Raw genomic sequence first — 13,272 nt, 5'->3', positions numbered from 1 at the left:
CTCAGGTCCCCCCCAGTCTTTTCCCAATTTGTGTGGTCTCCCATTCAACCAGCAGGCGGCACTAGAGTACAACGGTACAAAGAGAAATGCTGACAATGCAGTGTAACCATTCTGGTCCCTTATTTTAAAAAGAAATGTCTTGTGACTCCAAGACTGATCTAACAGGAAAGATTGCACTGACTAATAACACACTACCAGACCACAAGCCAGTAGCACCTTTCATTGCAGAAACACGCAGGCTTTGACAATACATTATTGGACATTCAGGTTTGAAAGAATGTATGAAGCCGGGACTTTAGTATTTTAACAGCTCTCTCTCTCTCTCTCTCTCTCTCTCTCTCTCTCTCTCTCTCTCTCTCTAGGAAGCCAAATGTATGAGGAAATATTTTGTGACTACTAAGTAAACTACTTAATATCTAGTTTTTATGCAAGCTCAATAGCAACACAAGGATTTAAAAGGAATGGTTTGACTTTTGGGAAAATAGGCCTATTTGCTTTCTTGCTGAAAGTTAGTTGTGCAGATTGACACCACTCACATGTCTGTATGGTTAATATGAAGGTACTTAGCTCAGCACAAAGCTAGCCTTTCTCTGCAACAAGATTCCCAGCATCTTTAAGGCTGTCTAATACCATGTAATATTCTTTTGTTTAATCCGTGTATTAAAAAAAACAATCTTAAAAACTTGAGACTCTGACAGTTAGTCAAAATGTCTGCCTGCCGCCTTTTTGTTGCCTTCCTTATATTGCAAAGGCATGCAAAGAATGCTATGCAACACCCCAGGGTGAGTTGCAACTTTTTGCATATCATGTATGGACCAAAACAACACATGCGCATATCATGAGTAGCCGTGTGGTCGGTGATCCCATTTGATGATTACCCTGTTATTGACGAGGCCACACTGCTCCAGAGCCGTCTCCACTCTCTTTTTATCTGAAAACATCTTGAGAATACTGAGAGAAAGACAAAGCATTTGGAGAGTTAACAGTCACTGTTCAAAATAGGTTTATTATGAGTCAAGCCATTAAGCCAGTGGTCAAGAGGAGACAAGAGAGAAAGTAGAAAGTAGAGACAGAGAAGAAGATTGGAAAGAAAAAGTGTTTTAACATGCTTCTTACTTCTTTACAGGAATCTTCCCATCCTGATTCACCTGCAGCTTTAACTTAGTGTACCTGAAACAGACAGGCAGAGACTTTAAAAACAATGATCTCAAATCTACATTTCCCTAATGTCAAGATAAGACACACAAAACGTCTCACGCTTTGTTGAGGAAGGTGTGCCGCGATGCATTCTGGGAAAGTATGTTTGTAGCCAAAGTGAACAGCTCATCTGTCCAAATCTGGAAACACAAGATGATAAAACAGGGTTGCTTAACTGTTTGCCTGAATTCAAAACTAAGTGGAACAGTTTCTATATATAACACACACACACACACACACACACACACACACACATACACACACACACACAGGGGAAAAAAAACTAACAACTCCTAATCATGCACATTCCTCTATGTCAACATTGTAAAGTGAGTAATCAGCATATGGCCTGAAGAAATAAAAAGACAAGTAGAGGGGGATAGGACGGAAGGATGGATGGAGAGATGACAGGAAGGACAAAATATTAAAGGTCCCATATTGTGATCATTTTTAGGTTCATACTTTTAGGTATTTTTTGTTTTTTACCAGAACATGTTTACATGTTTTACTGTTAAAAAAATACTTTACTTTCACATACTGTTTGTCTAAATATATCTTTATTCACCCTGTTTGAAATGCATCTCTTTAAGCCCACCTCCCAAATAAGCCTGGTTTACTCCAATTGGTCAACGTCAGCATCGGCACTATCGACGTCTTTGCATTGCCATTGCAGCTGTACTGCACTGCAATGGTACCAAAGTCCTGCGGGCTCGTTTAAAGGCACATTTCCTGAATCCGAGCTTTCTACATTTCTCTGTGGATTCTACATTTTGATACCTTCACACTAGTTATAAAGCACCTTGACCTGCTTTGTAAGTTAAAAAAAAACAACATGTAAATCTCACTTTTTGCAATAAGGGACCTTTAAAGGTACAGTGGGGCTCGAAAGTTTGGGCACCCCAGGTCAAGATTTGTATTAATGTGCATAAAGAAGACGAGAAAAGATGGAAAAATCTCCAAAAGGCATCAAATGACAGATATTCATATAATGTGTCACAAAAAGTTAGATTTTATTTCTATCATTTACACTTTCAAAATAACAGAAAACAAAAAAATGGCGTCTGCAAAAGTTTGGGCTCCCTGCAGAGTTTCTATCATGCACCCCACCTTTGGAAACCTGAGACCTGACAGTGCCATGGATTGTTCTCAATCATCGTCTGGAAAGACCAGGTGATGTCATCTTAAGGTTTTAAATTCCCAGACTCATCTGACCCCCCCCCCCCCCCCCCCCACCCAACAATCAGCACCATGGCTTCTTCTGAGCAGTTGTCTAGGAAACTGAAACTGAAAAAAGTTGACGCTCACAAAGCAGGAGGAGGCTAGAAGATAGCAAAGCGTTTTCAGATGCCAATATCCTCTGTTGGGAATGGAATTAAGAAATAGCTGTCTTCAGGAACAGTGGAAGTTAAAGATCTGGAAGACCAAGAACCATAGACAGAACAGCTCGCAGGATTGGGAGAAAAGCAAGTCCAGACCCACGTTAGACTGCTTGATCCATCCAGAAAGACCTGGAGACACTGAAGTTGGGCTACACCATTCCACTATAAAGTTTAAAGTTTGAAAATGAACATATAGACAAGCCTGATGCATTGTGGGAACAAGTTCTGTGGACCGTTGAGGTTAAATCAAACTTTTTGGCCGGAATGAGGAAAGGTACTTTTGGAGAAGAAAGGGCCCAGAATTTAATGAAAAGAACCTCTGTCCCACTGTTTAGCATGGGGGGGGGTCCCATCAAGCTTTGAGGTTGTATTGCACCCAGTGGCACAGGGAACATTTCACGAGTAGAAGGAGAAATTGATTAAATAAAATTTTAGCAAATTTTGGACACTAACTTGATGCCATCAGTGAAAAAGCTGAGGTTAAAGTGAGGATGGCTTCTACAAATGGATAATGATCCAAACACATCTCAAAATCCACGGTGGATTACATCAAGAGCAGGAAACTGAAGGTTTTGCCATGGCCTTCACAATCTCCTGACCTCAACATAATTTAAAATCTATGGATTGACCTTTAAAGAGCAGTGCGTAACAGACAGCCCATAAATCTCAAAGAAGTGGAAGACTTTTGGAAGGAAGAATGGGCGAAGATGACTCAAACAAGAATTAAAGACTCTTGCCTGGCTACAAGAAGCATTTCCAAGCTGTGTTACTTGCCAAAGTATCACAGGGGGAGGTACAAGGTATTAACTCTGCAGGGTGGCAAAACGTTTGCAGACGCAATTTTTTTGTTTTCTGTTATTTTGAAACTGTAAATGATGGAAATCAAATCTAATCTTTTGTGACATATTATATGAATGTCTAATCTGTCATTTGATGCCTTTTGGAGATTTTTTCCCCATCTTTTCTTGGCTTCCTTATGCACATTAATACAATTTTTTACCTGGGGTGCCCAAACTTTCGAGCCCCACTGTAGGTATAAGTAATGTATGCAGGTTATGGGATGGTGATGGCAGTTTCCATAATTACCTTGGCTGTATCTTCCTGCATAGCCTGGAAGTTAAGGTAGGAGATGTTGACCAGGTCGTGGCCATAGACGACAGTTACCAGCTTCCCTTCAGCGTTATCACCCTTACCGAAGCCCAGCACTTCCCGCAGCTTCTGGTCCTGAACTCACACACAGACAAACTGTAGTGCTTACATACTCTTTAGGACATTGAATGTGAACAGGACACACAGACTCATACACAGAACATTGACCACAACACTGGTTTGACTTTTGCATACAAATTCTCCATCCTTCTCGCTCCTTGTTCTTGGAGCACTCCCTCTTTACCACTATCTCTCTCCAACCCTCAGTGTCTCTCCATCAATTAAGCATTTTCTCCATCATTTCCTCTCTACCATGTCTCTCCTTCATTTCAATTAAAGTTGTTAACTTGGATGTCTGTTCATGAAGACAAGCACTTCCAAAGCAGAGCACAAAATGTACTTTGCCATTAAGCAGGAAGTGAGTTTAAAGGACGAGAACGCTCAAATAAAAAAAAGGTGTCCACGTGACTACAGATATTACACAGGCCTCATTATTAACTCTTTTCTTTGGAACCACTATCTATCAAAGAAGTAGTCCTTGTAAAACAGTGTCTTCTGTGGATCAGAGCCTTTTATTCTTTTGGCTAACAAGTTGTTAAAACAACATCAATATATTATCTTATAAAGCTGATAGGCAAAGTTTAAAAGAGTTACTTATTTACATATCTAGCGCATACAGAGCTACATTAGTGTTCATTCAAAGATGTCTTTCAGGCAACATAAAGAATGTAAGTAAAATATTAACTCTCCTGTAAGCTCTGGTCTGTTCTTTACTAGTCTCACATGCCAGACCGCCTGCCGGGTCCACACAGAATACCGGGATGAGAGAATAATGTGCTCTGGTTTATTAACCTTTCTTTAAACCAATCACAGTTGTCTTGGGCCGCGCTAAGCGCCAACCAAGTCAAAGACATGTTTTGGTGGAACATTGGTACGTTCAAAAGTAGTTTTAATTGTGAAACAGAAAATTCAGATTGGACAGATAATCTAGCTAGCTGTCTGGATTTACCCTGCAAAAATCTGAGGACCAGGTAACCGTAGTCCTTAGATTGGACATGCCCCCCCTTACCTCAAAGAACTTAACAAACCACAGAACAAAACCCGCTCCCTTCGCTCCACTCACTCAAACCTCCTCCACATTCCCAGAACCAGACCCAGGACCATGGGAGATAGGGCAGTTTGTGCTGCTGCCCCACGTCTGTGGAATGCCCTCCCCGACACCTACAGAGCACCTCAATCCACTGAGTGTTTTAAAAAAGGCCTTAAAACATTTCTTTTTAGCAAAGCTTTTGGTCCCCTTTAGATGTTTGTTATCCTTTCTTCTAAGAATAGCTTTATTTTCTTTTTTTATTCTTTCTTTTTTTTTGTTTTATTTTTCTCTTTTTTACCTGTAGCACTTTGAGATCTATTGATGAAAAGTGCATTATAAATAAAAGGTATTATTATTATTATTATTATTACTATTAATTTAAACACAAAGAAAGAGAATGGCAAAGGCAACCGGACTAAATGAATGAAATCCGGCAGAATTTCCGTTGGCAACGGAGCAATCCTGGAAGTGGAACGTAGTTGATATAGACTAGGTATCAACCAACTTCTGAGGAAAGTATCTGACTCGTTAGCTGCTAAATGCAGCTAACAGCTAGTTTCTAATGTTGTCTGTGTGCTCTTTGGTTAGTTTTTTGGAGCGTTTTCGAGAGCAAAACCAGGGCCTAACATAGCTATCAGTTAGATGCCATTCATGATAAGTGAGGAGATAGGTATTTTTGAAATTTGGGTGAACATTGTTTGGTAGTCCTATTCCCACCCTAACAGCCATAAATGTCACGCCCAAAATATCCCTGAACAATCTGTTTTTCTAACATAACAGCTAAGGCTTTATTTCAGTTATTGCAGAATCTACTCTTGCATGCCAAGTAAAAGCAGAACCAAATTGTAATGTTCCGTACTTTGATTATAGAATTCAGTAAAGTAATAATGTTATTGATCAGTGCCTCGGTGAAGCATAAATCTTGCACTATGTCAACACATCCGTATGTTTTAACCACTATTAGGCGGTTTTATATTAGCATCTCTGACTGCCAGATCTAGGCTCTTTACACAATGACTTCCTAGCCAACAGTCACTGGTTATATCACTTCCTGTCTGAAGACCCATCTGTCAGCAGGCTCATTAGCGCTCCGCCACCTTAGCACCATTAGCTGAGAGAGGAAACACACACATCTTTTAGTGACAGATACACTTGAGAATTACATTTCTTGTCAGAGGACAAAGTTATCAACAGCAGGAGGTGAAAGCTTCTTTCTCTCTCTCAAACACACACACACACAAAAAGTACCAACCTTTGGTAGTTTGGCGTATTTTCCTGTTCTGGTGTCCCTGATGGTGTTGATGTCCAGAATCTCCACTTCCTAAAAAAACAGACAGATAAATGAAGACATGTAATACAGAAGGGAAATGGATATGGTGTGATGAGTAGAAAAGCGTGTGAAGAAATTCAACATTAGCATCAGTAATTGCTAACTAAATTAATATTTAATTTTGGTATGTTATTCTGTGGGAAATAATCCCTCACCATGACATTTTTGCCACGCTATGGGGTGTTGTGCCGGGGATGGCAATGTTGATCGGTTGGTATGTCCATCAATTTGGTCCAAACTGAACTATCTCACTAACTGTAGGAGGGATTGCCACAAACTTTTATGCAGATACATTCTTGGTTCCTACTGACTTTAATAGTAAAAAAAGGATTGTTTTGTTTTAACTGACATCTCTCAACAACTTTTGAATCATGACATTTGGTGCAGACTTTCATGTCTTCTTATCCGGAAGAACTGAAATCCCTTTGGTCAGCGGTATTTGGAAAGTTGAGGGATCCCCAAATACCTGCAAAACCAAAGACATTCCCATCAGCCTCAGCTTGACTCTGTGCTAGTTAGCAAATGTTAGCAAGAACAACAGAACCAAAAGAATTTATGTAGACTCTCACTTGTTCTGAATCGATTTGTCTGAGATCTAGAGTTGGCAGTGTTTTTAAGATCCTTTTGTTCGGGCATTTTAGGCCTTTACTTCCACAGGACAGATGACGATATGAAAATGGCGAGAAAGGGGAATGACATGCAGCAAAGGGCGGCAAGTTGGAGTCAAACCTGCGGCCGCTGCGTCGAGGAGTAAATGCACCATGAGGGCTTGACAGTCCAGTGTTATACCAACTTGTTATGCTAATAAGTCTTTAAAGTTTATGTAAGAAGCAGCAAGCAGAAATACTGATAGTGATACTTTGTTTTAGGTATGTTTATGCTCCATCTAACTGTCCTCCTTCCATTAAATCCACTTTTATCAAATTCCTCTGCTTCTGCAGACATAAAACACAACCAGCTACATATTACATCTGCGTGTGTGTGTGTGTACCCTGGATAGGGCATACCCTACGAAAACCACCAACCAGCATCACTAGGCAGGCGTTGCGGTGGAACCCACAAGGCAAACGGGAGAGAGGTCGGCCAAGAAACACCTGGCGACGCGACCTTGAGGCTGACACCACCAAGATGGGCTGCACCTGGAACCAGTTAGAGAAAATGGCCCAGGACAGAGGACTCTGGAGAGCTGTTGTTGTTGTTGTTGGCGGCCCATACCCTGGTAGGAGTGACGGGCAGTAAGTAAGTAAGTAAGTGTGTGTGTGTGTATGTGCGTGTGTGTGCTTGCGTGCGCGTGTGTTTGTGTGAGACAGTAATCCGGACTCACAGACTTTGGTGCGTGTTCCCGCGAAATTCGTATGGTCTTAGGGTCATCCCAATGTTGAATTTCAAAGGCGTGAGGGTGTGAGTACACACTCACAGAGCCCTTTCCGTGAACCTGCATCAATGCAGACTTCACCAAAGGGAATTACCCACAGTTCAAAGCGTTGTGATGTTTACTGCGGCGACCATAGGGAAATCCGGAAATTAAAAAGGTAAACAAACAACAGCACGTCACCCGACCACGGAGCGGAGCCGTTTGCTTGTAAAACAAGAATTTTTAAAAGAATTTGAAACCAGCCAGCTGTCTCCTGTACCTTGGCCGTGTGGAAAGCAACACACTTAAAATGAAAATAACCAAACCGGCAAGTGTGAGCAACTTCTTTGTTATTAAATGTTGCCGTGGTAACATGTGATCTGGTGAAGTGCTGTCCCAATTTCTACCTATGTGAGCCCATGTGGCCTCACACTTTCACTCACTCAGCACCTGAGATCAATTAAGTTTGGGAGTCTTCAGTCTTTAGTCCTCAGGGCTCAGTTTTGGATTGGGCCAGTGGGACACACAGAGACAGAATGTTTGGACAACTCCACAGACATACAGTATCTTAGATAAATCTTTGGAATAGATTTGCATGACGGATGCTGCATACACAAATACTGATGTATGCATACACAAATATGCAAACAAGCAGAACAAACACAGAAAAGATAGGAAAATAGTTGTACTACATAACAGCATGAAAGGACCAAACGGTCCTTAGCCTGAAGGATACCATGCTCTGGAAGTGAGATGAAGAAAGAAATTTGAGGGTTGGACAAGATGAGAAAAGTGTGGTCATAAACCCAGCCATAAACACAGAGGAGGATGAGCTGTAAATATTTGTTTAGCCCTGCTCTCATTCCCCAGGCTTTCTTACTACATATATGTCACACATCTCTCACATCATTTTCTCCTCATTGAGTGCATTTTTACTCTTACTCTAGTCTTTAGAAGTTTCATTATAGAAAAAAATGTTTGTCTCTTTTTCTGTTATTCTCTGACTTATTATTTGCCCTTGTTTTATCTATGTTCTCTCCATATTTCCTTTCTAATAATAATAGCAAAGACAAACTCATAAAGTCCCTTTCCTTGGCTCAAGTATTGAAACTCCATCTTCCTCACTTCTTCTTTTATTACTTTACTGGCTGTCCGCTCCCCTGGGATTGGACACGAGTAATAAAAAGGTCAGAAGTGTTGGAACAATTGGATTAAACTCTGTCTTATACTTTGTCCTCTGATTGGCCTGTGGAGAATACCTTACTTCCTGGAGGAATCCACTTCTGGGTCTGTAGGACACACACACACACACACACACACACACACACACACACACACACACACACACACACACACACACACACACACACACACACACACCATCTCCCACAGGCTGTGGTTTCATTCTGCAATTGCCATGGTGACTCCTTGGAGACCGCAGTAATGAGACTACAACTTTGTCTGCCGCCTGTGTGTGTGTGTGTGTGTGTGTGGGGGGGGGTTTCTCACTGACTAGTAATGTAAAACACACACACTCAACTCAAACGCAGCAACATAGAGACAGGCCTATCCTCAACATGCAGGTCCCAACTTGTGAAACATCCTGACCTGTTGAGCAAGACTGGGTGTATGTGTGTAGGTGTGTGCATGTGTGTGCATGAGTGGAAAAGGCTTGTAAGTCAGAAGACAGATGCATGAGACACAGAACCGTGAGCAATTCTTCACGAGCAAATCTTCACTCAAGAACAAATGTGTCAGCGTGTGATCAGAAGTGTGTGAATGCCAACTAAAATGTGTGTGTTTTGGTACAAAATCCAATCCAATCCAACTTTATGTGTTAAGCACTTTAAAACAACTAAAGTTGACCAAAGTACAAAAATACAACATATAACACAAGTGCTGTATAGTGTACCTGTGCAATAAAAGCAATTAAAGTAAATAATTAAATGCAGTAAATGAAGTTAATGAAGTTGTGTATGTGAGCACACAATGTGGTGCGTGTGTCCGTGTGAAGGTCGGTCACCTCCGAGAGCACATTCCTAACATATTCCAGCATTCTGCTCAGTTTGCATGTGTGTATCTGTGTGCTTCATTGTGTAACATTTAGCTAGCCGTGGCAGCTGTAGCGCTCCATTCATCTCTGTGTTTAGCCAAAACACTGCTCACTCATTTATCACTTCAGACACGGTTGCAGGCTCGTTATTGCTCTAAGTGAGTTTGGATGAGAGTTTCCCACGAGTCATGTTGTGATAAAGTGCTATAATTTGCTTTAATTTACCAGTTTTTGATGGGCCAAAGAACTTTTCCTCAGCCTGCTTCATGTACTTCTGCTTCATTAGTAATTTCTAATATTTTCCATAATGCACTTCACTACCACTCCTAGGAAATGTTGTAAACGTGTTGTGTGCACTCAGCAGTTAGGAGTTGACAAAAACTTTATTGCACCTTTTACTCCAAACACTGTAGGAACTGCTGCAATGCACGCTGGTCTATTAAGTCTAGTAGAAGCTCATCCTCCCCTCTTTGCTTCTAAGGAAGTGAACCAACACCATTACTGTTGGTGTTTTAGGTCAGAGTCATTCTTTCTGATGTCAACCAGAGAAGCACTGTTCTGGAGCTATTGCTGAATAGTGGTGTATGATATAGTCTGTTAAAGCTTTAGTGCGTAACTTTTTTAAAGCGCCCATATTCTGCTCATTTTCAGGTTCATAATTGTATTTTGAGGTTGTACCAGAATAGGTTTCCATGGTTTCATTTTCAAAAAGCACAATATTTTTTGTTGTACTGCACATTGCCGCAGATCCTGTTTTCACCCTGTGTGTTTAGATCTCTGTTTTCTCCCTTCTGCCTTATCTGTGTAGGGAGCTGTACATGCTCAGTAGCTCGGTAAGATCCATCAACTAGATAACTCTTTCTCTGAATGTGGGCACTGCCTGCCTTCCGAACGAGAATGTCAGGTCAGCCAAAATGAAGGCCTACGGCCCCTGTGGGCCCCTCAAGGCTCGTCCAGACCACTCCGGAGGGATGATGGCACGGACCACACTGACTTGAGTCACTGACCTCGCCAGACTGTCCAACAGCCGATTATCAGGTTAGTGAGTCACGGCCATTATCACTAGTAATGGAGATTACAGCGATCAAATCTTTTTGGCAAAGGCCCCTTTATAACATTGTTAATCAACATGTTTTTTTTTTTTGTATCGACTTAGTTAAAGACATGGCTGTAGACAGAGCACAGGACGCTCAGTAAGCCGGATGAGTTGTTCAAATGCCACAGTATCCCATTGTCTATTGGAGTACTCAAGATAGTATTTTTACATTTCTTAAAACCTTATCTTGCTTTCTAAAATGCTATGTTTCACAAAAAAAAAAGAAAACCAGGATACTCAAAACTTCTGATCAAATGTAAATGAGCTGTGCTTATATAGCGCTTTTCTAGTCTTAACGACTACTCAAAGCGCTTTTACATCATCCAGGAAACATTCACCATTCACACACATTCATACACTGTGGCCGAGGCTGCCGTACAAGGTGCCACCTGCTCATCAGATATACACTCACACACATTCACACACCGATGCGCAGTACCAGGGCAACTCGGGGTTCAGTGTCTTGCCCAAGGACACTTCGACATGGGACTTCAGGGCAAGGGATTGAATCACCAGAGGAAGAAATGGCCCAAAGTATGGCTTAATTTCAAGAAAAATAAAGATGACAACAGTTCTTCTAGCTTGTAATCAGAATCAGTCCTTTAAGGTGAATAGAGATGTGGTGAGAATGTTTTTTATGTCAGTCATATGTAGTGTTTGGAGTTACTTTGTGGTGGGGTGGGGGGGAAATGCTGGGGTAACTGAGAAGGCCAGGATTGATAGAGTGACTAAAAGGGCTGGGAAAATGGTGGGAGAGTTAAATACAGTGGATCAGGTGTATGAAGATCATCTGGTTAAAATGACACACAAAATAACGAGGGACCCGGGTCACCCTCTTCATGGTAATCTGACCGGCAGGGTTATAGAACGCAGTGGTAGGCTAAAACCTCCTGTGACACAAACAAAGCGGTATGCTCTTTCTTTTATACCTCAGGCTATTAGACAGCACAACAAGCACTTCAAACGTACATTTTTATGAGTTTATTTATTTTATTTTATTTTTATTTATATATTGTATTTATGTATACTATTGTAGTGCATTTGTGATATCGTATTTATTCTCTAGTTTCCATTTCTATGGATGAAATAAACTTGACTTGACTTGGTTTTATTTTCCAGGTATGAGGTCACATACGAGGAATTTTGCTTTGGATCGTATTGCTCACAATGTGCTTACCCATAAAAAACAACCAAAATAATAACAATAAAATATACATATTAATATATAAAACACACTAATATAGACACACTATAAACAGAAACAATATAGACCGGTTGAGACAATAGTGCAATGAAGAGTGAAAAGTATGCAGGAGTAAATTATAATTGTGATAGTTATTATTTTAATTATGGAGCATAGTGCAAAGGGTGCTGGAATAAATAGTATTATGTTATTATATAAGTATTATATTACAATATGAACAGTAAGGTGAATGGTGAATAAATAATAAGTGGAACCACTGATTAGAGACAGTGTTGCTGGGTTATTGCACAGGAATTGAACCTGGCACTGTGAGTAAGAAGTCAGCTGTTCATCAGAGTGATGGCTTGTGGGAAGAAACTGATCCTGAGTCTGTTGGCTCTGGCGTACAGTGTTCTGTAGCGCCTACCAGAGGGGAGAAGCTGCTACAGGTTCTGTCCGGGGTGAGATGGGTCTGCAGTGATGTTTCCTGACTCTGGAAGAGTTGAAGTTATGAACGGAGGGCAGGTTGGCATCGATGATCTTTTCTGCAGTCCTACCTGTCCGTTGTAGTCTGCTCCTGTCCTTTTTGGTGGCAGATCCGAACCAGACAGTGATGGACGTGTAAAGGACAGTCTGTAGAAGTGGATCAGCAGCTCCTTTGGCAGGTTGAGCTTCTTGAGCTGGCCCAGGAAGTACATCCTCTGCTGGGCCTTCTTGATGATGGTGTCAGTGTTGGGTTCCAACTTTAGGTCCTGGGATATAGTGGATCCCAGAAACCTGAAGAGTGCGGGGGCTCCTCCTGAAGTCCACAATCATCTCCACAGCTTTGAGCGTGTTAAGCTCAAAGTTGTTCTGACCGCAGCAGAGAGCCAGCTGATCAACCCCCCGTCTGTAGGCCGACTCATCAGCGTCCCGATGAGGCTGATGACTGTTGTAGAGGAGGAAGAGCAGTGGGGGGACCACACACCCCTGGGGGGCACCAGGGCTGATAGTCCATGTGCTGGATGTAATGTTCCCCAGCTTGAACTCCGGGACAATGGAGTTGAAATCTGGGATGATGGTGTTGAACTCCGTGATGATGGTGTTGAACTCAGGGATGATAGTGTTGAACGCTAAACTGAAGTCCACCAACAGGATCCTTGTATATGCCCCTGGAGAGTCGAGGGGTTGCTGGATGTAATGCAGTCCCAAGTTGACTGCATCATCCACAGACTGTAATGTCTGTAAAATTAACCTCTTTAAAATCACTTGAAAATATATGATTTTCTCGCCTACATTTTTCCCCCCAAAAAAGTGATGCAGTTTCCACATCTTTTGGCCCTCTGGGATGACCCTGAGTTCATTGTGAAGCTAACACTCTCAGTTTGTTGTTTCTAGTGGCAGTGTGACACTAGGAATTACTGACACAGAGCTGCAGAGGTTAGAACACAGAATTTCTATT

General features: G+C 41.6%; 1 protein-coding gene across 1 annotated transcript in view; it reads right to left on the bottom strand.

Annotated features, from left to right (window-relative positions):
- The window catches only part of plcb3 (phospholipase C, beta 3 (phosphatidylinositol-specific)), a 75,348-nt gene that overhangs the window by 20,015 nt on the left and 42,061 nt on the right, over nt 1-13,272 (bottom strand). Inside the window, exons 3-7 of the mRNA XM_032511567.1 lie at nt 6,068-6,136; nt 3,663-3,800; nt 1,258-1,337; nt 1,117-1,170; nt 879-951 (exon numbers count right to left, since the gene is read on the bottom strand). Of these exons, the coding sequence (XP_032367458.1) occupies nt 879-951; nt 1,117-1,170; nt 1,258-1,337; nt 3,663-3,800; nt 6,068-6,136 (414 nt within the window). The remainder of the gene's footprint in view (nt 1-878; nt 952-1,116; nt 1,171-1,257; nt 1,338-3,662; nt 3,801-6,067; nt 6,137-13,272) is intronic.

The sequence above is a fragment of the Etheostoma spectabile genome, unplaced genomic scaffold, assembly GCF_008692095.1.
Source record: "Etheostoma spectabile isolate EspeVRDwgs_2016 unplaced genomic scaffold, UIUC_Espe_1.0 scaffold394, whole genome shotgun sequence".
Lineage (NCBI taxonomy): Eukaryota > Metazoa > Chordata > Actinopteri > Perciformes > Percidae > Etheostoma > Etheostoma spectabile.
This window is presented reverse-complemented; position numbering and strand designations above follow the sequence as displayed.